This window comes from Sturnira hondurensis, unplaced genomic scaffold (assembly GCF_014824575.4).
Source record: "Sturnira hondurensis isolate 20B ecotype Veracruz unplaced genomic scaffold, ASM1482457v3 Scaffold0006437, whole genome shotgun sequence".
Classification (NCBI taxonomy): domain Eukaryota; kingdom Metazoa; phylum Chordata; class Mammalia; order Chiroptera; family Phyllostomidae; genus Sturnira; species Sturnira hondurensis.
Window position 1 is genome coordinate 9511255 of NW_028079068.1, and position 25667 is coordinate 9536921.

General features: G+C 41.4%; 1 protein-coding gene across 4 annotated transcripts in view; it reads left to right on the forward strand.

Annotated features, from left to right (window-relative positions):
• The window catches only part of UBE2H (ubiquitin conjugating enzyme E2 H), a 114017-nt gene that overhangs the window by 44648 nt on the left and 43702 nt on the right, over nucleotides 1–25667 (forward strand). For 3 of the 4 annotated variants that reach the window (XM_037049205.1, XM_037049207.1, XM_037049206.1), the window contains exons 2-3: nucleotides 23954–24030; nucleotides 25404–25478. In XM_037049205.1, coding sequence (XP_036905100.1) covers nucleotides 23954–24030; nucleotides 25404–25478 — 152 coding nt within the window. Of the gene's footprint in view, nucleotides 1–23953; nucleotides 24031–24693; nucleotides 24802–25403; nucleotides 25479–25667 lie in introns of those variants that run through there. The other variant, XM_037049208.1, reaches the window with a different exon arrangement.

The following is a 25667-nucleotide window of genomic DNA, read 5'->3' on the forward strand; positions in this document are numbered from 1 at the left end:
GTCCTTTAATGGATGGGTTTACTCAGGTTCCACAGTTGGTCCTCATTTCTTGTTAATTAACTCACTTTTCTTGTTTGATTTCATGTATTACTGCCTGAATACAATTGTGTCCAAAATTAAAATTTCACATCTCTTGAGTTTTTAGCCTCGGGTGGCCAGATGCCTACTGGGCATCTCCACTCAGCTGCTCTTTGGAGACTGCATTTCAACACGACCTAAATGGCACGTCTCTACAGATCTCACACTTCCTCTTACTGTGTCCTCCTCTTGCTGAATAACTCTAGCCCAAAACTTTGGGATCATCTTTGGCTTGTCCCTGTTCCCTCATTTTCTCTGTCTTATCCACCTCAGATATGTTTCAGTTCTTTTCCTTGTCTCTGTTTGAAGTTAGGCTAACCTCACCCTTTGTTGGGAGGGGAACTCCCTCACACCCCCAAACGTTTCATCGGTGAGCTCTAAGCAGGTATATTTCCCTGGCCCCAGATAGCCAAGCTCATGAGTCTGAAAGGTGAAATCGGAAAGCCAGTATATAATTTTCAGCATGTACCAGTGTTATCTCCTGGATGTAGCTTGGAGCTCACATCCTAACTAGGTTATCTGAGAAGGAATGAGAACAAGAGCAGTGAGGCGATTCTAGTGTTTAATGGCCTGTCTTGATTGGGTGGCGCCACCATCTCAAAATAGGGAGACTCCTTCTGACCAGAAAACTCATGTCTATGAGCAAGTGCCCCTCCTCCCCTGCTCAGTTGCTTCCACGGCCCCCGCCAGCCTTTTAAAAATTCTTTGGTGCTTGCAGGGTGGACCCTTGCTTCTTTACAGGTATGGGTGCATTCTTCCTGGCCCTGTTTGAGTCTTGCAAGGGGGAACCCAAGCTTTCTCTGTCAGATGGCTTGCGCCCTTTTCTTTTTCAGTCATGGTGCATTGATTTCCAGTTGAGCTCTGGGGGCCGACTTATTACATGTATTTGGAGAAAACTATTAACAGCCACCATATAAGAAAAAAAGGTTATGGCGCCTTCCCCCTGGGTTTAGCTGGCATCACTACCTCCTGAAAATACCCTTTCCCTTCCCCACCGTCCAGGGTTGGGAGCACCCTCGATACGCCTCTTTAGCGCTCTCCAAATAGCCCTTATCGTAGCACTCATTTATTTCATCCTTTGCTAATTGCTTGCCTGTCTGCTTCCCCAGTAGAACTTGAACTGTCTGAGGACAGGCACCCTCTCATTTCCAGATCCCAATGTCTAGCACAGTTCCTGGCACCCGTTCACTTTATTCACGTAACCAGTATTCTGCTGCACACCCACTATGTGCCAGGCAAGGAACAAGTTAGTTAGATAAGGTTCCCTGCCATGTGGAACTGAGTTTTCTTGGGGGTGAAGAGGCTCTAAATAGACAAAATAGTACTTACGGCTGGACCTACAAGGAAACGGGTACCAGGCTGAAGAGAATATTTGGAGGGTTTGTTGGGGAGTGTACCTCAGGTTACTAGAAAGATCTCTAAGGAAGTGACATTTAAGACATACCATAAAGGATGAAAAGCAGCAAGCCATCTGTAGGAAGAGGGAAGTGAGGACTAGCCTGAAGCTGCCATTGCACGGGCCCGAAGGAGGGCGAGAACTCGTGTTGCGGGAAGTGAGACCGGTATGGCTGGAAAGGCATAGGAATGTGTACAGCGTCGGTCTCACTGTGGGCTCGCGGGGGTGAAAGTGGGTGCTGATGCCGTGTTTGTGCAGGTTCCATTTGTTGGGAAGCAATACGTGGCTGTCTGTCAGAACTTGTGGTTCTGAATGTTTGTTTTGCATATTCCTTTCTGTAAAGTTACTTTTCACAAATAACGACTAAAAGAAAGCCTAGAATTTGAGTGTTATTGTGCAGCGTATCCTACAACTGGCCAGGTACTCTCAGGAAGTTCCTTTCCGTGCCTGACTTTCTCTCTCTAGGGAACGTATAATACAGACAGATAAGCCGTCTGCACCATTGAGAATTTTCACTTAGTCTTATTGACCATTGTTATTTTCTGCTGGTCCTCTGTTTTAGCACAGCCATTGAGATTAATACTGTTAATTATCAGAAAACCAATTCAAGATGAGCACAACAGGGTTGTTAAACTTGTATGAGTACTGTTTTTGAATTATATTGATTGATGTGTTAACTTATTTTAAGCTATTGTTTGGCTTTTCTGTAAGTACAAGGCTTCTCTCCTTCCCTTCTCGTTCTTGGGCTTAATGGGAAGCAGAATATTGAGACAATGAGTAAGTAGCTCTACTTCCTACCAGCTACCCTGTGGGCTAAATATGATTATCTCCACTTTTGTAAATAGAGGAAAGAAGCAAAACTTAGAGAACATTTCATTTGCTGTAGGTGGGCACTTCTCAAACTTCACTGAGGGATCTTGTTAGTCCGGAAGAGGCCCAGTTTCTGCTCACCACGTTGAGTGTCAAGGTCTTTGGCTTCTCATCTAGGAAGCGGTGGAACTGGGCTTCAGACCCAGATTTGCGGTACTCCAAAGCCTTCCACCATTCTACTGACCCTTCCTCTCACCAATAGAACAAAGGTTTTATTGGGGGGCCTGTAGTTAATTATTTAACATTCCTTAGACTAGTGAGAATCCGAAGTTGTATTTCATTCATTCACTCAGCATTACTTAGAACCATTTTAGGGCTAGAGAAAAAATGAGGGAATATAACTTAATGTTGTCTCATCACATTACACTTAAATGCCCCATATTGCTCTTACCTACCCCACCCCCAATCTGCTCTTCCTGCCTTCCCTTTTATTTTTGTGGGAACAGCATCATCTCTCTCATCTGCCAGTTCAGAAACATCAGATACGAGTTCTTTTTCTCTCTCTCTCACACATGCAATTATTCATGAAGTTCTTTTAGTTCTTAGAAATCTCACTGAAATGTGGATTTCCTCCCTAGCCCTCTGCTGCCTTTCAGCTCTTAGCTGTCCACGTTCTGAAGATCCCAGCTGGCCTTTCTCCCACTCTCCCTGCCATCCTCCGCCGTCTCTCTGGAGTAAATCTCCAGGCCACATTCTAGTATGCTGCACCCCTCTCCAACAGCTCTATGATCGGTGCAGAGAGACAATGTAGCATAACTAATAAGAGCACGTACTTGAACTAGACTGCCTGTGTTCCAACACTAGCCTCTACAACTTCCTGGCTCTGTGAGCCTGGGTGGGTGACCTAACCTGTCTTTGTAATAGCTTGTCTCTGTGGGCTCTTATGAGCGTATTGAGTTAGTAAAAAGACTTAGAATAGTGCTCAGCACATTGTGAATGCTAAAAGGGCTAGTTAGCTGTTGTTAATGTTTGTGACTAAAAAGGGGAAGTAGTAATTTAAAGGCTTGGGAAGGGGCTGCACCAGCACAGAAGTTGGGCTGAATGCCATCGTTGGAACAACTTACAGGTTAATAACCCACTCATTAGCAATTGCAAACATCAATATAATAAGACTAAGCATATTCAAGGTAAAAGAGCCACTTAGTACTTAACTCTTATCATGATTGAAGAGCCCTTGCTGGTATGGCTCAGTTAGTTGGCCATTGTTCCACAAACCAAAAGGTGGCTGGTTCGATTCCTAGTCAGGGTACATGCCTAGGTTGTGGATTCAGTCCCCAGTCCGGGTGCATGCAACAGGCAGTGGATCCATGTTTCCATCCCACATTGATGATTTTCTTCCTCTCTTTCTCCCTCCCTTCCTCTGTCTCCGGAAAGAAAAAAGTGAAGGAAAAAAAAAGATTGAAGAGATGTAATTTCAACTTTGCAGGCTATTAACCAAGGTAGATTAAACTAATGATGGATCCTGTTAAATATGAAGATACTGATTTTCGTGTACTAATAATAGCAAATACTGAGGCTTTCCTTAATCCTGTTGTGTATTTGCTATCACTGCCTTTTCACACCGAGGAAAACCTAGGCACGCAGAGGTTAAGTGACCTGCCTAAGACCATTATGGCAAGTAACTGATGAAGCTGAGATTCAGGCTGATGAGCCCACTCTCTCACCACTAGAACCTTGAACTTACTTTATTGTGGAATCTCTGTTCTTAAAGAAGAGCCCCCTTTCTTGGCCGTAGAGGAGTTCTGAAATGGAGGGATTTTGTGGAACCGAGTGGCAGAGAGTTTAGGTGGGTGTCGGGGCTTCTTTGCTGCCTCCTCTCAGTCTCCAACATGGGACTCTTCGGTCTTGGACCGTACCCTCTGGACCATGCTGATGCTGAGTATTTTCTGTTTATTTTAAAGTTGTGCTAGTGGTTCCTTATAACAGAAAAATTGTGGATTACTCCTGGCAGATTGTAGTCAGGTATTGATCTCTGTCTGGACTCCTTCTGTCAACTAGCATATTAATGGGTTGCCTCCCTTGCCATCCAGTCAGCACGTGCTTAGAAAGCCATGCTCCCTGATCAAACCGAAGAGCAAGAAAGGTAACATTTGTGAGAGAAAACCCTCAAATACTCATCCTGATGTGTTGAAACATGGTGAGACGGCTCCATCAAAGTTAAGGAACAGATTAGTGATAGATACGTTGGTTTCTTGTTGGCTTACCTTTTTAAGGCAGTGATTATTTCCTTGGGGGAAAATACTGAAAAGAAAAAAACTAAATCATACTATAATATATGGCCGATCAGTGAACAATATTTACAAGGTCATTAGTAACATAATCTCTGAATATCCGTTTGGCCAACGGTGATACAACTGTGTTCCATGGGAAGGGAGAGGGAATGGGAGGGTGAGGTGAAAATCCTGGCATTCTGTAAAGAAAACGTCATTTGATAATACTTGTAACTAGAAAACCAAGTACCATGTGAGAATGTTATTAGATATGTGGAAGGTAAATACATTTTATATTTGAATTATTTTCTACAAGATCTTGTTTTAAGTAGTTATGGGTAAACTACAGCTTTTAGTTTTTAGTAAATCAGAGACTCACATTATCTTAAAATGTTGACTGTCCATTGTTGAGGGATTCAAATCCGTGTAATTTTTTAATGCACATATATTGTTTTGTATGCTATAACAACAAAAATAGTTTGGTATAAGGAGCTTTGAAAATACCAGCTTTTAAAGTGGCTGATGTGGCTCAGTGAATTGAGTGCCGGCCTGTGAACCAAAGGGTTGCCGGTTTGATTCCCAGTCAGGGCACATGCTCGGGTCGCAGGCCGCGTCCCCAGTTGGGGGTGTACAAGAGGCAACCACACATTGATGTTTCCCTTTCCTTCTTCCTCCCTTCCCCTGTCTAAAAATAGATAAATAAATAAGTAAATCTTAATAAAATATCAGGTCCACCCAAGAAATAAATCCATCTCATATTTTGTTTGGGGCATAGATGTAGAAGTACAAATCCTTTAGGTGTTTAGAGAATTAAGACAGACACTATTTCTGTTATTTAATTAGATAACGCCGTGTCAGACTACACTTGTTTTACGTTTTTCTGCCCAGGTCCTAGCGTTAACCTGTCTTGTGGGTTGAGACTTGATTGGCTGCTCCTCTCTTTGAGGTAGTTAATGGGAGGTGCTGCATTTCTGGTGCAGTCTGTTCATGAATCCCGAAGGGCTGCCTGCCCGTGCGGGTGCTGTGTTGGGCAAGGAGAGGGGTCGGCCGAGTGGATCCTCTGCCCTTGGGTGACCCAGCCCGGGGCCGCAGCACAAGAGAGCAAGAGCACTGGCAGTGTGAGGTGCAGGGGCCGTGCGGGTAGAGTGAAAATGAACTTCATTTCACTTCAGCAGCTGTAATACCAGTGTTGGTGAGAGTGTGAGGAAAACCTGTTGGCTCTTCTGTTAGGAGTTAAAAAGTAACTGGATACAACCTTTTTTTTTTTTTTAAACCTTACTTGAGGCCATGCTTAGAGACGGGGAGGAGGGGAGGAACGAAAGAGGGCAGAGGGAGGCATTTATCAGTCACCTCTCTCATATACTCCTACCTGGGACCAAACCGCAGCCTAGTGTGTGCCCTGACTAGGAATTGAACGCACACTTTTTCAGTCTGTGGGATGACTCCAACCAACCAAGCCATGCTAGCTAGGGCTGGATATAACCTTATTGAAGGATATTTAGGCACTATCAAAATTTGGTATATATCCCTATGGCTCTGAAGTTCTACTTCTGGAAATTGCAAGCAGAAACTTGAAAAAGTATAGCAGAAGATATGTACTGGGTTGTTCCTTATATAACGTGGCAGTGGCAAAAAGCTGAAAACAACCTACCTTTTCACAAGTGGATGCTTATTTAAATTACAGTACATCGGCACTGTGCAGGCAATGAAAGGGCGCCCCGGGGTGGTGGGAGATTTAGATGTGTAAGTACTGATACGGAAGATGTCCTCCCGATGCTACGTGGAGAGCGGTGTTTCCAGAGCAGTTCCCCCTGTCTTTCCGTGATGATGTGAGTGCGTGTGTATGAACATTTCTATGTAAAATACAGACAGTGGTAGTATTTAGGCTACATCGCAGTGTCTGGGCATGGGGACGAGAGGGTTAGGGGATGGGAAAGCAGCGCTAGCCCCCTCCCTACCCCCCATTCACACTTTAAAGACGTTTTTTTTAAAAGCCCAAAACTCTACTTCACCAAATGAGGTGGTTTAGTTGCACTGAAAGGTGTTCTCAGAACCGCACTCTGTCCCCTGCTTTTGGCCCCGGAGAACTGTTTGTCTCAGTGGCACCTGAGCCTATCAGTCCCGCTGGTCCCCATGGTACAGACATGAGAGGGGGAAACCTAATCGTTCTGTCACCTCTTCAGTGCCAGATTTTCTTACTATATATACACCCACTGGTGTGTGTGTCTAGGTTTGTCTTCTCTTGTTTTGCTGAATAACTGATTTTTTTTCACACTGTTTAATTATTCAGGAAACAGTCCTTGTGAGAAACTTGATTTTTAATTTCTGTCGTGTACTGCATAACAGTGCAATTTTTATTCTCTTACTATTTATGCATATTTAAACTTAGACTTCTGTTAAATTGTTAGGCTAGCTTTCATATTATGTATCACTTCCATATTTCTTATTTGTATCTGACGACCCATTTCTCACTGTGTGGTAATCATTTCTGTCGGTGCTGAGCTAGCAGACTTACCACCACAGCCTGAAAGCTTCCTCTCTCGGCTCTGTCACCTGTTACTTGTGTGATGCTAAAAATAGCTCCAGCCACTCTTCACCCTGTATCACGTTACACACCTAGCCTATAGTCCCCTTTCACCTCACATTTCTTGCCTTTCCAGGGTTTTCTGCTTATTTATTCATATTGGGGTTGTTTTGTTATAGTAGGATGTTTTCTCTTTTTTATAATATATATATATTTAAAGCTCCTGCCTCTTTTTTTAAAAGATTTTATTTATTTATCTTAGAGGGGAAGGGAAGGAGAGAGAGAGAGAGAAATATATCAATGTATGGTTGCCTCTCATTCGTCCCCTGCCGGGAACCAGGACCCGGGAACTGGCCTGCAACCCAGGCATGTGCCCTGACTGGGAATCGAACTGCGATCGTGTGGTTCGCAGGCCCGCGCTCAATCCACTGAGCTACACCAGCCAGGGCTATAATATATTTTATTATGCCATTACAGTTGTCCCATTTTCCCCCCTTCATTTCCCTCCACCCTGCACACCCCGTCTGACCCACACCCCCCCTTTAGTTCATGTCCATGTGTCATAAGTTCTTTAGTTTCTACATATCCCACACTATTCTTGCCCTCCCCCTGTCTATTTTCTCCCCACCGTCCATGCTCCTTATTCTCTGTACCTTCTCCCCCTTCTCCTCCTCCTACTCCCCTGTTTCTAACCCTTCATGTAATCTCCATTTCTGTGGCTCTGCTCCTGTTTTAGGTGTCCACTTAGTTTGTTTTTGTTTTAGATGTGGTTGTTAATAACTGAATTTGCTGTCCTTTCACTGTTCATATTTTTTATCTTTTTCTTAGATGAGTCCCTTTAACATTTCATAAAATAAGGGCTTGGTGATGATGAGCTCCTTGAACTTGACCTCATCTGAGAAGCACTTTATCTGCCCTTCCATTCTAAATGAAAGCTTTGCTGGATAGAGCAATCTTGGATGTAGGTCCTTGCCTTTCATGACTTGGAATACTTCTTTCCAGCCCCTTCTTGCCTGCAAGGTCTCTTTTGAGAAATCCACTGACAGTCTGATGGGACTCCTTTGTAGGTGACTGTCCCCTTATATCTTGCTGCTTCTAGGATTCACTCCTTCATTTTAATCTTGGCTAATGTAATTAGATGTGCCTTGGTGTGTTCCTCTTTGGGTCCACCTTCTTTGGGACTCTCTGAACTTCCTGGACTTCTGGAAGTCTCTTTCCTTCGCCAGACTGGGGAAGTTCTCCTTTATTATTTGTTCAGATAGCTTTTTGACTTGTTGCTCTTGCTCTTCCCCTTCTGGTACCCCTATAATCCGGATGTTGGAATCTTTAAAGATGTCCTGGAGTTTCCTAAGCCTCTCCTCATTTTTTTGAATTCTTGTTTCTTCATTCTTTTCTGATTGGATATTTCTATCTTCCTTCTGGTCCACTCCATTGATTTGAGTCACAGTTTTCTTTCCATCCCTATTGGATCCCTGTGCATTTCCCTTCATTTCACTTAGTGTAGCCTTCATTTGTTCATCTAATTTGTGACCAAAATCAACCAGTTCTGTGAGCATCTTGATCACCAGTGCTTTGAACTGTGCATCTGGTAGGTTGGCTATCTCTTGGTTGCTTAAAAGTATTGGCTCTGGGGCTTTGATTTGTTCTTCTCTTTGAGCCATAATTTTTTGGTCAGGTCGCACCTGTTATGTGTAAGTGGCAGAGCCTTAGGTGGTCCCCAGGATGGGGCAACCCAGTTGCTAGATTGCAACGCTGTATGTGGGGTGGGGTGAGAGAGGGAACACTGGCGCTTGCTCTGCTCGTATTTCAGTCCCTTCCACCGCTTCCCACAAGCAAATTGGGCCCTTCTAGTGCTGGTTCCCAGGTGGGTTGGCTTGTATACGTTCTAGGACCCCGTGGGTCTCTCTAACAAACTCCCCTGCAAATGTTTTCAATTGGTGCTTTTAGACTTTATTTCCCATCTGGGGTCCTGGGTTGCACGCTCTGTCTTGCTGCCCTTTTTGCCTGGTTTATCTGCACGCTAATGTGTGACTTTCAGTGTGGACAGCCAGCCACCTCACTGGGTCTGCTGGTTGCCACCCCGCATCTGGGGTATGCCAGCCGCCGCCTGTGCTCCCAGGTCTGCCAGCCACAGCTTTTTCCTCCCGAGACCCCTCTTCCCTGACTGCCAACTTTGCCCCTCTTACTGGTCTGGATGAATGGTTGTAAGAATTCCGTACAGTTCAATTTCCTGTCTGTTCTGGTTGTGTTTTGGTTTCTAAATCTTTGTTGTCCTTAATTTTGGTTGTGGGAGAAGGCACAGTGTTTCTACCTATGCCTCCATCTTGGCTGGAAGTCCAGGTGTTTTCTTTAAAAGCAGTTTTTCCCTCCAGTTAAAATTTTTATTTCTTTCACTTATTTCCACTATGGACTTTTTTAAAAAAGCAACATTCCAGTTTCTGTTGAAAGTTTTCACCCCAATTCTGTCATCCTAATTATTCATAAAGGTAATAAATAAAGGTAGTTTCTAACAGCTGTTTGAACATACCAAATAGAATATTTGCCTGCTAACTACCTTTTTGTATAGTTTTTTAGTACATCGTTTTATTCATTTTTTATTAAAGTATAGTTGGCCCAGATAGTTTTGGAGCAGAATTTCAATCAAGAAGATACTGCTCTTTTCCATATCACTTTAGATTACTTTTTCATCCTTATAGTGTTTATCAAGGCTGTTGAACTTCCAATAAATAATTGCTGCTGCCTCTCGTGAGTCTTCCAAATGAATAATGCAAACGAGACTCAATTGAATGAAGGCATATTCACTTGTTTTGGAGTGTAGAGTCCTCTATGTGGTGGACTGCACTTTAGTTTGGCATTCTGTCGAGTGTATTCATCCGCAGTTCACCTTTTTTTCAGTGTAAATCTTGACAGTGATCTTGAACCTTTCCTTATTCCTTTGCACATGTATTGCTTTAAACAGCCTGAGTCTGTGCTGCTCTCTTTCCCCTTACAACTTTTATGAAACCAAAGTCATTGAGATTTGATACCTACGTGTGAGGACTGTGGAGTAGTAGAAGGAGCCACGGGCAGCCATCATTCATGTCCTGGAAGAACGGGGAATGAGGAGACACTGTGACCAGAGCCTGAGCGCATGATGTTAGGGGTAAAGTAATGGCGTGCACACGTCTGTTATTTTCCCCCTTTCTTTGAGTTTAAAGGCAATATATTTGAATTTTAAAAAGTTTTTTGTAAGAAATTCTCCTTGAGGTGATTGAAGTCATAAAATGATGGTGGGGGAATCACTGATCTCTAGAAAAGTCCACGACTTAGAGACATGTTGGCTGAGAAGAGGAAGCCCACGCGTCTGAGATCCCGTCCTGCTCATCTCTGATCCATTGTCTCCGCTCACTCACAGTCTGCATCTGCTGCATGGTGTCCCACTGCTTGGGATTTACTAATTTTTTAGGTATCACTTTGCAGTTATAATATACTATATGTTACTTAAAGAGGGCCAAAGAAAGTATTTCCTTTAAAATGTCACTGATGATGGTGAGTGACTTACGTGCCTTGATTAGAACATCTGTGGGTAGGAATTATTAAACACTTAGCTTAATTCTATTTTCATTGAGTGGCAGTGCAGTCTGCACTTCAGGTATTAGGGTAAAAACTGGTCCTGATGTATTTGAAATGGATAAAGAAAGTAAAGTTCTCAAAGATTTTCCGAAAAAAGAACATTGTTAACATGAATACCAAATACACTGCACAGATGTTCCAGAAAGCCCTGTTAAATTTTGCTTTGCAGTATTTACTGAGAAGCCACGTCATGATGCACTTTGTCCTTTGTGGGTGGTGCAGAACAGCATGCGGCCCAGAAGGGGAGGTCGGAGGTGTGTTAATAGATGGTTCCATTAGAATTTTGTAGAGCGCCACCCAGCTATTTGCATGTTTCTATATCATTTATGGGGAAGTTATGTGTTGCCTGTGACTTCAGAATTTTCAAGTTCAGATGCTGTTGTCATCCTTACGGTTGTGATTTGCTTATTTTTTTTCTCTAGCCTACTGTGACTAGGTCATCTGCCTTTGGAGCAACAGGGTTCCTCCTGTCCACTTCTCTGACATGGGACGGTGGTGTTCACGTCCATCCTGACAACATGCAAATTGGATGTTGTAATTAAGTACCAGTATTTTTTAATGTGTCCCATCTTCTAAAATTTTTCAAAGAAATGTTTAAAAACATTTTTAAAAACACTTTTTCCAGATCATTTGTTTGGATTTTATTTGAGGACTTGATGTCTCTGGGGTGTCTTGCGTCTTGGGAATCTCTCCTCTCCGTGGTTCAGAGTTGTCTTCCACAGTTTGAAGATTTTGTATCTGACGTTTGACCAGCTGATAGTTCCTCGACACTGAGCATCACCTTTCCATGGAAGTATGGCCAGATGTATACATATGGTTTCTGATTTTATAAAAAGAGAAATGATAGATATTGGGAATTAAACAAAAGCAAGTAATTTGTTTTTATTATGAGTTTTTTTTTTTAATTTTACTTATCTTTAGAGGGGAAGGAGAGAGGGAGAGAAACATCAATGTATGGTTGCCTTTCCTGCGTCCCCCGCTGGGAGTTGCCCTGTAGGGAACCAGCCTGCAACCCAGGCATGTGTGCCCTGACTGGGAATCGAACCACGATCCTCTGGTTCGCAGGCCCGAGCTCAATCCACTGAGCTATACCAGCCAGGGCTATTATGAGTTTTTTTAAGAGTACAAAACTAAAGGTTATTTTAATGAATCCCCATCACCCAAATTAAAAATTTTCAACTATTGATATTTTCTCACACATGTATTCTTCTTTTTTCTGAAATATTTTAGGACATATCCCAGACATTGTTGTCATTTAATCCTTACATATATCAATAAGCCTCTCTTAAAATATGGCCATTTTCTTAAATCAATTCATAGTGCCATTACACCTAAGAAAATAATCAGTTCTTTGGGAAGTTAGTTTATTTTTAGCATATCTTTGAATCAAGCTATACCAAGGAAACCAAATTGTGAAAATTAAGCTTTTGATTAACCTTTTATGAGTTAAGAGGAATATATTGTTTAATGAACTAATAATACTATTCATTTATTTGCATGTGTAAATTTTCAGTTAAAAATACATAAAATTCACTTGTTGCCATAATGTAGCAAAGCAGCAAAGTTTGTTTATTAAAAGAACTATTTCTATTTTATTGATACTGACTTCTAAATATTTTGAGGTGCTTAACTGCAATATGAACTTTTTATTCTATTTTTTTTAGGGATTGTGGGAGGAAGAGAGAGAAACATTGATTTGGTGTTCAATTTACTTATGCACTCAGTGGTTGATTCTTGTATGTGCCCTGCCTGGGGATCGAACACTCAGACTTGTCATGTCAGGACGCTTCTCTAACCAGCGTTCCAGCAGAGCTACCCAACCAGGGCTGGCATATGAACTTTTTAGAAAATATAAGTCTTATTTCTGTCTTGACTATGTCCTTTTGGTCTCAAGATGGCATTGTTTTACGATCTTTCCCTCCCGTTTTGCTCTCTGTTAACTTGTGCAACTGAATCATCTCTGACTGTTTGACTTCGTAAATCTGCTTTGTAAAACATTGTGTTGGGGGTGGAGTGAGGCTTAGATTTCTGCGTGTCTCAAACACTTCCTTTGTCTAAAACCTATTTGAAAAAAATTATTTTTCTTATGACTCTTTTTTTTTTTTTTTTTTAAAGATTTTATTTATTTATTTATCTTTAGAGGGGAAGGAGAGAGGGAGAGAAACATCAATGTATGGTTGCCTTTCATGCATCCCCTGCTGGGAGTTGGCCTGCAGGGAACCGGCCTGCAACCCAGGCATGTGCCCTGACTGGGAATCGAACCGCGATCCTCTAGTTCGCAGGCCCGCGCTCAATCCACTGAGCTACGCCAGCCAGGGCTTTCTTATGACTCTTAATTTAAAAAAATTTTTTTACTCTATTATATGGGAATCTGTTTGCAGAGTGATGATGCATCCAGGGAAGACCTAAGTTACAGTGATGATTTTCCCATTTTAAAAAAGAACATTTACTTGGATCTGGCCAGTGTTTACTTTGGTTTCTGATTTGGAATCTTTAAGTGAAAGCATAACACCTGAGGGGGAAGGACTCTCCTCTAAGGCTGGTGTGATTTTCAGTTTCCTGAGTGGTAGTGAACTTGCTTGCTATATAATTAAATATAATTAAATTTTGTGACTATATAAAAAATCTTAAAATATGTATATCATATGTATCCATACTACACAGCCACGAAAAAGAAATAAATAGTTATACACAATAATAGGAATGAATTGTAAAAATTATAATGTTGATTTTTAAAGAAGTTAGGTGCAAAGGAATACCTAATCTCTAAATACTTTTCCCCCCAACAGTTATGTCTGTTGCTTCGAGTCTTTTTTAAATTTAATTTTATTTATCTATCTTTTAGAGGGGAAGGGAAGGAGAGAGGGAGAGAAATACCAGTGTATGGTTGCCTCTGGTGTGTTCCCTGCTGGGAACTGGCCTGCAACCCAGGCATGTGCCCTGACTGGGAATCGAACCGAGATCCCTTGGTTCGCAGGCCCACGCTCAATTCACTGAGCTACACCAGCCAGGGCTCTAAATACTCTTATAAAATATTCAAGAAATGGAAAAACTAAAAAAAAATTTAATATATGCTACTTTTTTACACCTTAGATAAAGAGTCTTCAAGAGTTTAGTGTGTTGTAGTAAATTGTGAAAGTTTTTTTACTTCTGGACAATGCATTTTGAATTGGCTATTTTTAATGTAATATGCCTCCTTCAGAAGTTGTTGGCAGCTTCAGCCAATGTAGTTTAAACCTGCAAACAAATACTTAAAGTTTATCTGTTTTATGCACTTTGCTTACTGGGGAATGTCTCCCTTAGAATCTATGTACCCCCATTTTAAAAATAAATTTTCACAAACTTTGGTTATCTGATTTTTGTATAACCCACCATAGATACCTTTAAGGGATGGTAACACAGTGACAGCCTTAGACTTAGCTAAAGAAGTAAGAGAAACTAGGGGAAAAAAACTTGCCAATACCTTTCGCATAACAGGATCAGAAATTTTCTATAGCAGAAAATTTTATACCTTACTAATTTCTTAAGGATATTATTGTGTTGTTATTCATAATGATGACTCAGCATCAAGAAAGGCTGTTTTCTTAGTAGTATTCTACTTAAGAACGTAGAAGAAAATACCCTAACTGGTGTGGCTCAGTGGGTTGGGCATCATCCCACAAAGTGAAAGGAACCTGGTTCGATTCCCGGTCAGGACATGTGCTTGGGTTGCTGGTTCATTCCCTGGTCTCGGCTCATACAAGAGGCAACAGATTGGTATTTCACTCTTGCATTTATATTCTTCTCTCTCTCCTTCTCCCTTTCTACCCCTTCTCAAAGAAATAAAGAAAGAAAGAAAATCTTTAGCCCTGGCTGGGGTGGCTCACTGGATTGAGCACCAGCCAGTGAACCAAAGAGTTGCTGGTTTGATTCCCAGCCAGGGCACATGCCTGGGTTTCGGGCCAGGTCCTCAGTAGGAGGCACTCAAGAGGCAAACCACACATTGATGTTTCTCTCCCTCTCTTTTTCCCTCCAAAAATAAATAAAATCTTAATTAAAAATGTATCTTTAAAAAAGAATGTAGAAGAAAACAAATTTTTCAACATTGTAAAAATTTTGTATTTAGGAAATTTTAATCATGTGGAAATTGATTTAGTTAGACTTTTGTGTACTTATTTTACATTTAAAAAATGAATTCCAGTTGTGTCAGATGCTGGGCCAGCTACCTTTGTACATATTTCATCTTCAACATTGCCCCTGGCCCTTTTTTTTTTTTTTTTTTTTTTTTTTAAGATTTAGGAAACAGCAGCCCTGGCTGGTGTAGCTCAGTGGATTGAACTGTGGGCCTGCGAACCACACGATCGCAGTTCGATTCCCAGTCAGGGCACATGCCTGGGTTGCAGGCCAGTTCCCTGGAGGGGACATACAAGAGGCAACCATACATTGATATTTCTCTCCTTCTCTCCTTCCCTTCCCCTCTAAAAAGATAAATAAATAAAATCTTTTAAAAATAAAAAATAAAAAAAGATTTAGGAAACAGGTCAGAGTTAGTGATATACCAGGTGATTCTTTTTTAAATTAGATTTTATTTATTTATTTTTAGAGATGGAAAGAGATAGAAACATCAATGTGTGGTTGCCTCTCATGTAGCCCCCACTGGGGGACCTGGCCCCCAACGTAGGCATGTGCCCTGACTGGGAATCAAACCTGGGACCCTTTTGTTTGCAGCTTGCGCTCAGTCCACTGAGCTACGCCAGCCAGGGCACAAAGTGATCCTTTTAAATCATGCATTTTCTCGCTGCCTGTGGTATATTACCACTTGGTTTATCCATTTGTACTGTAAATTATAATATATTCAAAACTGAACTTAGCATCTTTCATAAAAACTTGTTCCTTCTGCCCTGTGTTCTACCTAGCCATTAATAGTATCACCTCACCTGCCTGACAAGGCTAAAACTATACTTAGATCTCAGACCGGCAGCTTCAGGCCATGGCTGTCTTACAACTTCAGTCATGTGCTTTTTAATTAATATTTCTGTGCCTACCGTGTGCCTGGATCTTCGAGGATGGCACTGGCGCTCAAACCAGCCAACCCCTGCCTTTCTGGAGCCTGCAGTACAGCAGTTGGAGCCTGGGGATCGACAGGCGAAAGTAGACTCCAGAGATACCAGATAGGTGGTGGGAATGGCCGCCGTGAATAGGGTGGTCCCAGAGGGCTTCGCCAGGAGACACATTGGAGCACGTGTGCTTTGTGTGCATTTAGAAGTTGGGAGAGTAATTTAGAACTCCAGTTTCTTCATTCCTCGTGAAAATGCAACATTCTAGCCACACTGGAGCTCTCTCCTGGCTGTCCCGTGTCTAGTCAGTTGCAGGGCCTGAAAAGTCTTTTTTAAATCTCTCCCATTATTCCCACAGCTGTTGTCTTAGTTGAGGCCTTGAACACTGTTCTTCAGCTGTCTTGCTTTAATTCTGTTTCTCACACCCGCAGGCAGTTTGCACTACTGCTCGGTCATGTCTGTAAAGCACAGTCTTGTGCACTGTGCATGGAACTGCCAGCTGTCTGCCCATTCACCAAATAGAATCCGTGTTTCAGGCCTCTTTGTGATCTGGTCTTGGCCTAGTGTTTTAATACTCCCCATGGTCTACTCATCAAAATGAAAAGGAGTGGCTCCTGTTCCCTGGACGTATCCTGTGCTTTTCTGTCTTTGAGTTAAATGCCTTTCCCCACCTGCATGTGTCCAGATCACTCCTGTTCTTAAGGCCTGTGTGAATTCCTGCCTTCCTTGGCAAACCATCTCCGTCTCTGCCCCCAGGCTGGAAGAAATCTCTTCCTACTCTAAACACTGGTAGCACTTTGTGCAAACTTTCCATTTACTCCTAGTGGAAAGATCTCATGTTCCCTTGCTAAACTTTAAGCTTCTTGAATGCAGGTTGTGTTTAAGAGATTTTGTTTTCCTTAAGGTACTTACGTGGTGGTGGGGTGAATAATATTTAGTAAACCAATTTTTAAAAAAAATATCCTGCCCTGGCTGGTATATAGTTCAGTGGATTGAGCAGAGGCTGCGAACCAAAGGGTCACTGGTTTGATTCCCAGCCAGGGCACATACCTGGGTTGTAGGCCTGGTCCCCAGTAGGGAACCTGTGAGAGGCAACCACACACTGATGTTTCTCTCCCTCCCCTCCCTCCCTCCCTCCCTCCCCTTCTCTCTGAAAATAAATAAATAAAAACCTTTAAAAAATCCTCATCTGAAGATACGCTTATTGATTTTAGAAAGAGAGCAAGGGAGTGAGAGAAACACTGATGTGAGAGAGAAACACCAGTCAGTTGCCTCTTATACATACCCTAGCCGGGGACTTAACAGCAACCCAGGTATGTGCCCTGACTGGGAATTGAACCTGCGACCTTTCAGTTTACAGGACAACACTCCCACCCTGGCCAAGGCTAATACACCAACTGTTTCATTTCATTGCTTTTCCCAATAAAGGGAGAGAAACATTGATGAGGAAGGAGCATTGACTGGTTATCTCCTGTATACACCTGGACCAGGGACTTGCGCCCAGACCAGGGATCAAACCTAAGCATGTGCCTTGACTGGGACTCGAACCCCGCAACCTTTCAGTTATGGGTGACGTTCTAACCAACTGAGCCACACCAGCCAAGGCTAGTAAACCAATTTTTAATAGAAATAATGTCCGTGATCTTTTGTGGTTTTAATAGGTGCTAACTCAGCGAAATAAGTTCCTATTTATGTAGAAAGTGTTTGTTTGTTTGTTTGTTTGCAGGGGGTGAAAGGACTAAAACTGCTTGAATTAATATGAACAATTTAGTATGAACAATACATATGGCACATGTATTGTTTTGTTAATTGCTCTGAACTTGTATATCATCACCTCTCTTCCAGAATGAATTAAATGAGTAAAAAAATGTTCTTATTCTTTTTATGTATGTATTTAATCACTGGTAGAAGCCTTTTCCTCCCTCTTTCCCCTGCTTATTTTTTCAATAGCTTTTAGTTCTGCTAATTTTGTTTCTCTTTTGAATGCAGTTCCCTGACCTCCTAACATGACAAACACCTTTAAAAATCTTTTTTTTAAATTAAACTTGATGTTGTCTAGGAGCCTTTGCTTATTGTACATGATCGTTTTTCCTTATAATTTAAACAAAGGTACATCTTGATTATTTTGCCTAGAGGCTATTTTTCTTTTTTCTAATTTATTCATTTATCTTTAGAGGGGAAGGGAAGGAGCGAGGAAGAGAAACATCAATGTATGGTTCCTTTCTCATGCATCCTTTGCTGGGAACTGGCCCCTGCCGGGAACTGGCCTGCAACCCAGGCATGTGCCCTGACTGGGGATTGAACTGCGATCCCTTAGTTCACAGGCCCGTGCTCAATCCACTGAGCTACACCAGCCAAGGTGAGGCCATTTTTCATGGATATTCAGAAGCCGTGCTCATCTTCCCTCAGTGTGGTTGGATTTTTCTTAGATAGCCTTTGAAGCCACTGAAGTTTGATTTTTCTGGAATGTCAGCCGTTGATCTTCTCTCCCTTTATTTTCTTAATCGATGGATAATTGATGTACAACCTCAGTTTCAGGTGTGCAACATAATGGTGCAGTATTTGTGTGTACTGTGAAATGATCACCACAGTGAGTCTGGTTTTAACATCTCTCGCCTTGACATAGTTACAGAATCGTTTTTCGTGGTGAGAACTTTTACGGTCTGCTCCTGGCAGCTGTGCAGTACCGTGTGCAGTACAGCGCTGACTGTAGTAGCCGTGCTGTGCCTCGTACCACGTGACTTACTTACTTAGAACTGGAAGTTTGTATGTTGTGACTCTCTCCACCCATGTTTCCTACCCCTGAAGTAGTCTCCTCTTTCAAGATGATGTCTTTGTTTTCTTACATACTGGATCACCTTTTTTTCTTTTCTTCCTTGGGCTAAGTATTGGACGTTAGGAGAATGTTGGACCTTTTTATAAGCTTTCAAGAGAGCTGTAGTAGCTAAGTTCTTCTGAATTGTTGGTGCTTGTTAAATAGTCAAGTTATGATGATACTGACTACATTACTTTTTTTAGAACCTTTATTATGGGAAATTTCAAACATAAATAGAAGTAGAGAGAACAATAGGATGGACCCCCGCCCCCCATGTACCCATTGCTGAGATTCAGTAATTACCAACTTTTAGAGCCCATGCCATCTCTTCTGTATCTCCTAACTCTGCCCACAATGGCTTATTTTGAAACAAATCATAGACATTCTATATTAGTAAATATTTCGAGTTATCTCTCTAAAGGAGATGGATTCTTTATCAACATAACTCCCAAAGTATTATTTTGTGATGTTTTACAAATTAATGAATTAACAGATATACCATGCTATTTTCCAGACAATTAGTGAGGGTTGCTGAGTTTCTTTAGGTTTCTTAGTGTGAGTATTCTCAAGGAGAATTGAAAACAGACTGGTCTGAGCACATAGAGAGAGTGCTGTGTGGATTGCTTCTGCCTTCTGCAAAGACACACGTGCCGTTACCCCAGATCCTCACTTGCGTGGACACAGCTCAGGGCTACGCTCTTATTTTTTAAAGTCATTATCAGGAAACTTCGAAAACGGTGCCATCTGAATCCTACGTTCTTGACCTGTTAACATCAGCCCTGGGACACGGGCTTGTGCCTTGGCTCCCTTTCTGGAAAATTCCAGAATTATATAAAAATTATTTCTGAAATTTTGATAGACACGTTTTGCCAAGAATGCCAGTTATCTCTTGACAGTTTGGCATTAGCCTTTAAATATTAGATTGTGTCATCATAACAGCATTCAGGGAATAAGGTGGTGGGTGGCTGGCATTTTAAAAGTAAAATGAACTCAAGTTCCTAGGAATGTTAATCTTAGTCTACTGAAAATGCTGATACTGTTCTATAATAGTGAAATGCTAAGTAAGTAAAAAGCAGTATGTCACAAATAACTTAGATGAGAGGTGAGTAAAAAGTGATTTTTATGGGTTTAATATATTTTTATCAGACTATATCTGTATCTGAAGGATATTTTTAAGCTTTGAAACGGAGAAAGTAGTGAAGGAAGCTTCTTGTGAGTTCTACCAGTCTGGTAGCTGGACCAGCATATTTCAGAAAATAGATCATTATTTTTGACATTGTACCCTGCCTTCTCATTGCCTTCCTTGCCCTTGACCTTGCAGCAGAGAAGAGGAAGAAACTTGTGGTCTCTACCATAAATATATATGGTAACAGCTGTCAAGTAATTCTGTATTTTTTTTGTGGACAGGTTATTCATTTGTGATGATGGAATGGCTTATTTTTAATGCAGTGTTTTTCATTCAACTAAACTAAGATTCTTTTTTCCATTTGATTTAATGTCTGTGCCCCATTCCAAGGCAGCATAAACTTAGCGCTACTTCTCATTTTACAAACTTGGTAGAAGTTTTAAAGGTTTCATTCAGTGTACTTTCAACTTTTCATGTGAAATGGACTGTAAACTCTCTAATTTACAGAATAGTGTGTAATTAAAGACAGACCCAGTGTTATCTGGCATGTGGATTGTACCAGGGACTATGGGAAAGGGGGGTTTGGAGCATTGATTTATGATCATGGGGAAGAGGAGGTTCGGAGTGACTGGAAAGGAGAGTCTTCTTTGGAAACTGGATAGAAGCATGAACTGTATCCCAAACAGACCGCAAAATGGAAGAAACCTGGATTTTTTGTATCATGGAGAGGATAGAAAAGATTTCTTCAGTTTTCTGGAAAAAATGTCTGTATGGATAACTCATAACTTTAAATGTTTAATGGAGAGGGATTGCCATAGATCATTGCCATCCATATCAAATATATCAGAAAACAGACACAGTGTTTTTAGAACTTTTTATTAAACAATAAAATATATGTAAAAATGCATAAGTAACTTTCTTAGCTCAATGATGAATGGAACAATAAAGGTGTAATTAGCACGCAAAAGTCCCCCTCAAGCCCCTTTCCAATTATCACAGTTCCCTACTGGCCCTAATTATTATTAGGGTAATCACTACCTTAATTTCTAATACCTTTGGTTCATGTAGCCTGTTTGAAATGTGTATAAATGGAATCTTACCATATATGCTCATTGGTATCTGGTTTCTTTCACTATTAAATCTGTGAGACTCATGTGAGGGGCAGGGACCCAAAAATAACCAGAATTTATTTATAAAACATTGTGTATTTAATCTTACATGTTTAAACTTCAGTCACCTTCAAAGTCCTCTCCAGTTGATGCAGTACACCTATTGAGACTTTTTTACTGCTCAGAACAGTTTTTGAACGTGTCAGTTTTGATGCCTTTTTGTGCATTTGCTGTTTTTGTTTCAACACCTCCACGTCTGCAAAAAACGTTTCCTCCGGAGGACTTTTTTCATCCATGGAAACAAAAAAAAAGTCACTGGGAGAGATTGGGTGAATAGGAAGGGTGGGTCACCGGGGCCATGCCGTTTTTGGTCAAAAACTGCTGAACGCCCAATGCAGTGTGGGTGCGCACTTTAATCACCATCATGAAATAGGTAAATGCATTGCGTCTTTAAAACAAAATTCACTGAAGCTGAACACAGCTTCTCACCACAACACCTGGTGCACTGATACAGATAGGTTCCTAGCAAGGGAAGCCTGTACTACAAAGGGCCCACCCTCTAGAAGATAATTGCAGGGTTTCTTGGGGGAGGGTTCCTGTGTGTACCTTTATGTGTAGCAGTTCATTTTTTATTGGTGTATTGTATTCCACTGGGTGACTGCATCATAATTTGCCCTTTTTATTGTTGACGAACCCTTGGTTGCAGCCTGACGTTTGGATGTTACAGACAGTGCTCTGAGCATCCCTAGACGAGCCCAGCTGTACATACCTCCCAGGAGCCGGGTGTGCCTATGTGCAACCCTGCAGCGCCGAGTTTCCCAGTGGTGGAAACCATCTTGCGCTCCCACCAGCAGTGCCTGGTTATTTTTAAAACATCACTTCGTTGGAGTGAAATTTGAATAAAAAGAGTAAAATTATTTTAAGTTTTGCAATGTAGTGCTAAATTTGTTTTCAGGAACACTAATTTATACGCTGCTGAATGAATACTAGGTTTTATCCAGCTTTCATCTTTATCCGTTTATAGTGAAAACTATCTCAGTTCTAAACTAACGAGCTAAAATTTGATGGCTTAATTTTGCTCTTTTGAGATTCTCACCTTGGCTGTCCTGGCCTTGTTTTTTTCTTTTTGGCCATTTGTGCTTATTGCTTTGTAATAACTCATTTTTAAACATGTAAATTTTGGTCGTATGCTGTCATTTTTTTCTCTTAGTTTATCTTTGTCTTAACTGCCTCCCACAGTATAGAAGTTGTAAATGTGCGTGTGCTTGTACCTGCTCTTCTTCTCCGAAGTTGCTGGCTTTGGTGTCATTCTTACGAACGCCTTCTTACCCCCCAAGACTTTTTTTTGAAGTGTTTTCTTCGAGGACTTTATTGATTGTATCTAATTTTGTCTACTGTAATGAGATTTGACTTTTTTCTCTCACTAATACAAGGGTGCTTTGTCAAGTTTTAAAACAATTTAAACACATACTCTGTGTGTTTCATTAGTGGTAACTTGGGGATATTTTGCAGGCGAACAGAGGGGGGCTGGTCAGAAGGGATTTAGTGTACCAGAGCCTCTGTGCATGTGTGTGTCATTTGACTGTGAGAAGTGAAGCTGGCTTTCCAGGTGGTTACTGTTTGAGTCCTTTTTGTGTGTATGTTATTAAAGTACTTAGATCAGGTGAGCATAGATATTCTCTTTATTACTATCTCTGGTGGCTGTTGTTCCAGGCTCTTACACAAGGACTTGGCCAAAAATACACCTGGCTTCTCTGTTCTGTGGTTTATAGCACAGAGGATTGGAGAGTCCAATACTTAATTTCATACCTTTAAAAATACTGTTTTTCTCTATTTAAGAGGTCATTTAAAAATTTCATTCAATTCTTTCTCTTTTGCATAATAGTACATGCAGTTTGCAATGCTGATTAAGACAAGACCAGCCTGAAATATCTTTTTTTTTTATGTTACAGTGGACTTTGTGAGCTCCCCAAAGTCCTGTCCACCTAAAAATCCTGTCCGAGTTATTATGGGGTTAGATCTCAGAGCAGAGACATACAGTGGATATTAAACTGGTAGTGATAGATGTTAGCCCTCTCCTCTCCCGAGATGGATTGGTTTGTTTGGTGTTAGTGCATCCTAGTGCCTTAAAGGAGCGAGAGTCTTGAGGGTGGGTATGTTTTTGAGAGCGAGGACTCAGAAGGGCTGCTCCTCTGTGGTTGTGGCCCCAGAGCCCTGGAGTCTAAGGGGGGTAGAGGTTTGGGAGGGAGGGGAAGAGAGGGTGACCAGAAAAACTTCAGTCAAGGATATTTATTTATGTATTTATTTATTTACTGGTCTTTTGCATTTGCCAGTAATACTTGCAATAAGGTTGTGTCTCTATTTTTGATTATTTGCTAAGCCAGGGAGAAAATTGTGGGGACATTCCTTAGTAAATTTATAAATTAGGAGCAGAACATTTCCAGTTGAGGAAAATCTGTTTTCCCGAGAACCTGAATTTGACTAAAGGGAATACTGGGTGTATGTTGAAGGTTCCCTGTGGGTCAGCGGGAAGGAGAGAGTACCAGTGGGAGAAAAACCGAGTGCTGTTCACTTACAGACAGTATGTACAAAAAGTCATCTTAGTAATTTTACATACTAAACTCATTTAATTCTCACAGAAATCCTGTAAGCGGTATTTCCTTGATTTGCAAGGAGAGACCAAAGGCTCAGGGAGTCAGTTCACGCTGTCTTGCCTGGGCTCGCAGACCTGGGAGGCGGTGGTCCTGCGAGCTGAACACAAGTCTCTGAGTCTGTAAAGCCTGTTTGTGTTCTTTACACAAGAGTGTATATTGCGCCCTGGCTGGTGTAGCTCAGTGGATTGAGTGCGGGCCTGCGAACCACACGATCGCGGTTCGATTCCCAGTCAGGGCACATGCCTGGGTTGCAGGCCAGTTCCCAGCAGGGGACTCACGAGAGGCAGCCATACATTGGTGTTTCTCTCCTTCTGTCCTTCCCTTCCTCTCTGAAGATAAATAAATAAAAAATCTTAAAAAAAAGTGTATATTGCTTCTAAATTACCGCAATTACTATGTTTATTTATATCTTACTGGTTTCATATGAGTGTTGGACACTTAAAATGGCATATCTGGGAGGTATCACTTTGGGTTGTTCTGGGTAATGCAAAGCTGGTGTGATTTCCTTTACCTTCCACCTTAGCATTGAGAGTAAGCACGAGGTCACCATCCTTGGAGGACTCAATGAATTCGTAGTGAAGTTTTATGGACCACAAGGAAGTAAGTACACTTGTTGTTGTGTGTTCTTCATTACAGTCTTATTCTCCATAATGGACAATGAAAATGTCAAAGTGGTGGTGTATATGTGGTNTACAGACAGTATGTACAAAAAGTCATCTTAGTAATTTTACATACTAAACTCATTTAATTCTCACAGAAATCCTGTAAGCGGTATTTCCTTGATTTGCAAGGAGAGACCAAAGGCTCAGGGAGTCAGTTCACGCTGTCTTGCCTGGGCTCGCAGACCTGGGAGGCGGTGGTCCTGCGAGCTGAACACAAGTCTCTGAGTCTGTAAAGCCTGTTTGTGTTCTTTACACAAGAGTGTATATTGCGCCCTGGCTGGTGTAGCTCAGTGGATTGAGTGCGGGCCTGCGAACCACACGATCGCGGTTCGATTCCCAGTCAGGGCACATGCCTGGGTTGCAGGCCAGTTCCCAGCAGGGGACTCACGAGAGGCAGCCATGCATTGGTGTTTCTCTCCTTCTGTCCTTCCCTTCCTCTCTGAAGATAAATAAATAAAAAATCTTAAAAAAAAAGAGTGTATATTGCTTCTAAATTACTGCAATTACTTTATTTATATCTTACTGGTTTCATATGAGTGTTGGACACTTAAAATGGCATATCTGGGAGGTATCACTTTGGGTTGTTCTGGGTAATGCAAAGCTGGTGTGATTTCCTTTACCTTCCACCTTAGCATTGAGAGTAAGCACGAGGTCACCATCCTTGGAGGACTCAATGAATTCGTAGTGAAGTTTTATGGACCACAAGGAAGTAAGTACACTTGTTGTGTGTTCTTCATTACAGTCTTATTCTCCATAATGGACAATGAAAACGTCAAAGTGGTGGTGTATATGTGGTTTTTGAAAAGTAAATTTGCCTGAACTCTCAAGCCAGTGAGGAAATCTTGCTGTTACCATAGTAAATTCATATGCTTTTCTCTCTTATCTCTATGAGACAGTATTAAACATGAATTGTGAATTGTGGCTTTTGTATGGATGGTTGCTGTGATGGTTTAGGAAAATGTTTTTTATAGTTTTATTTTTGTTTCTGGTTTTTTGGGTTTTTTTTTTGGAGGGGCACATAGGGTAGACTGAAATAGAAGTCTGTTACTTACCAAAGAATTGGATAGTGTTTAATACTTTAAAGAATCAGGGAACTTGGAGGGAAGGGGAAGAAAGTAAATCTTTGCTTATTGTCTTTTAAGGAAAGTATTTTATTCTAGCACAGGAGTTATAGGAGGTCCCTGATGCTGAAGGGAATTAATTTGCAGGGTTTTCAAAAGAGATTAGGATTTAATATTTAATTTACACTCAAGTTTATTTTCAGATTTGGAGGCATACTTCTAATGCGTAACATTTTAACTTTTCTTTCAGCACCCTATGAAGGCGGAGTATGGAAAGTTAGAGTGGATCTTCCTGATAAATACCCTTTCAAATCTCCGTCTATAGGTAGGTGACAACCCAGTTTCTCTCCTTAGAGAGTTTTGAAATCAAAGAGAAAAAAATCCTATGTTTAATGACCCGTAAAAGATCATTAATTTCAGAAATGGTTTGTCAACTGACTTTTTCCCTTTTTGGCTTTGGTTAAATTAATCAGTGACTGTTTAGGAGACTTCTGCAATGTGAGAGAAGATGTTT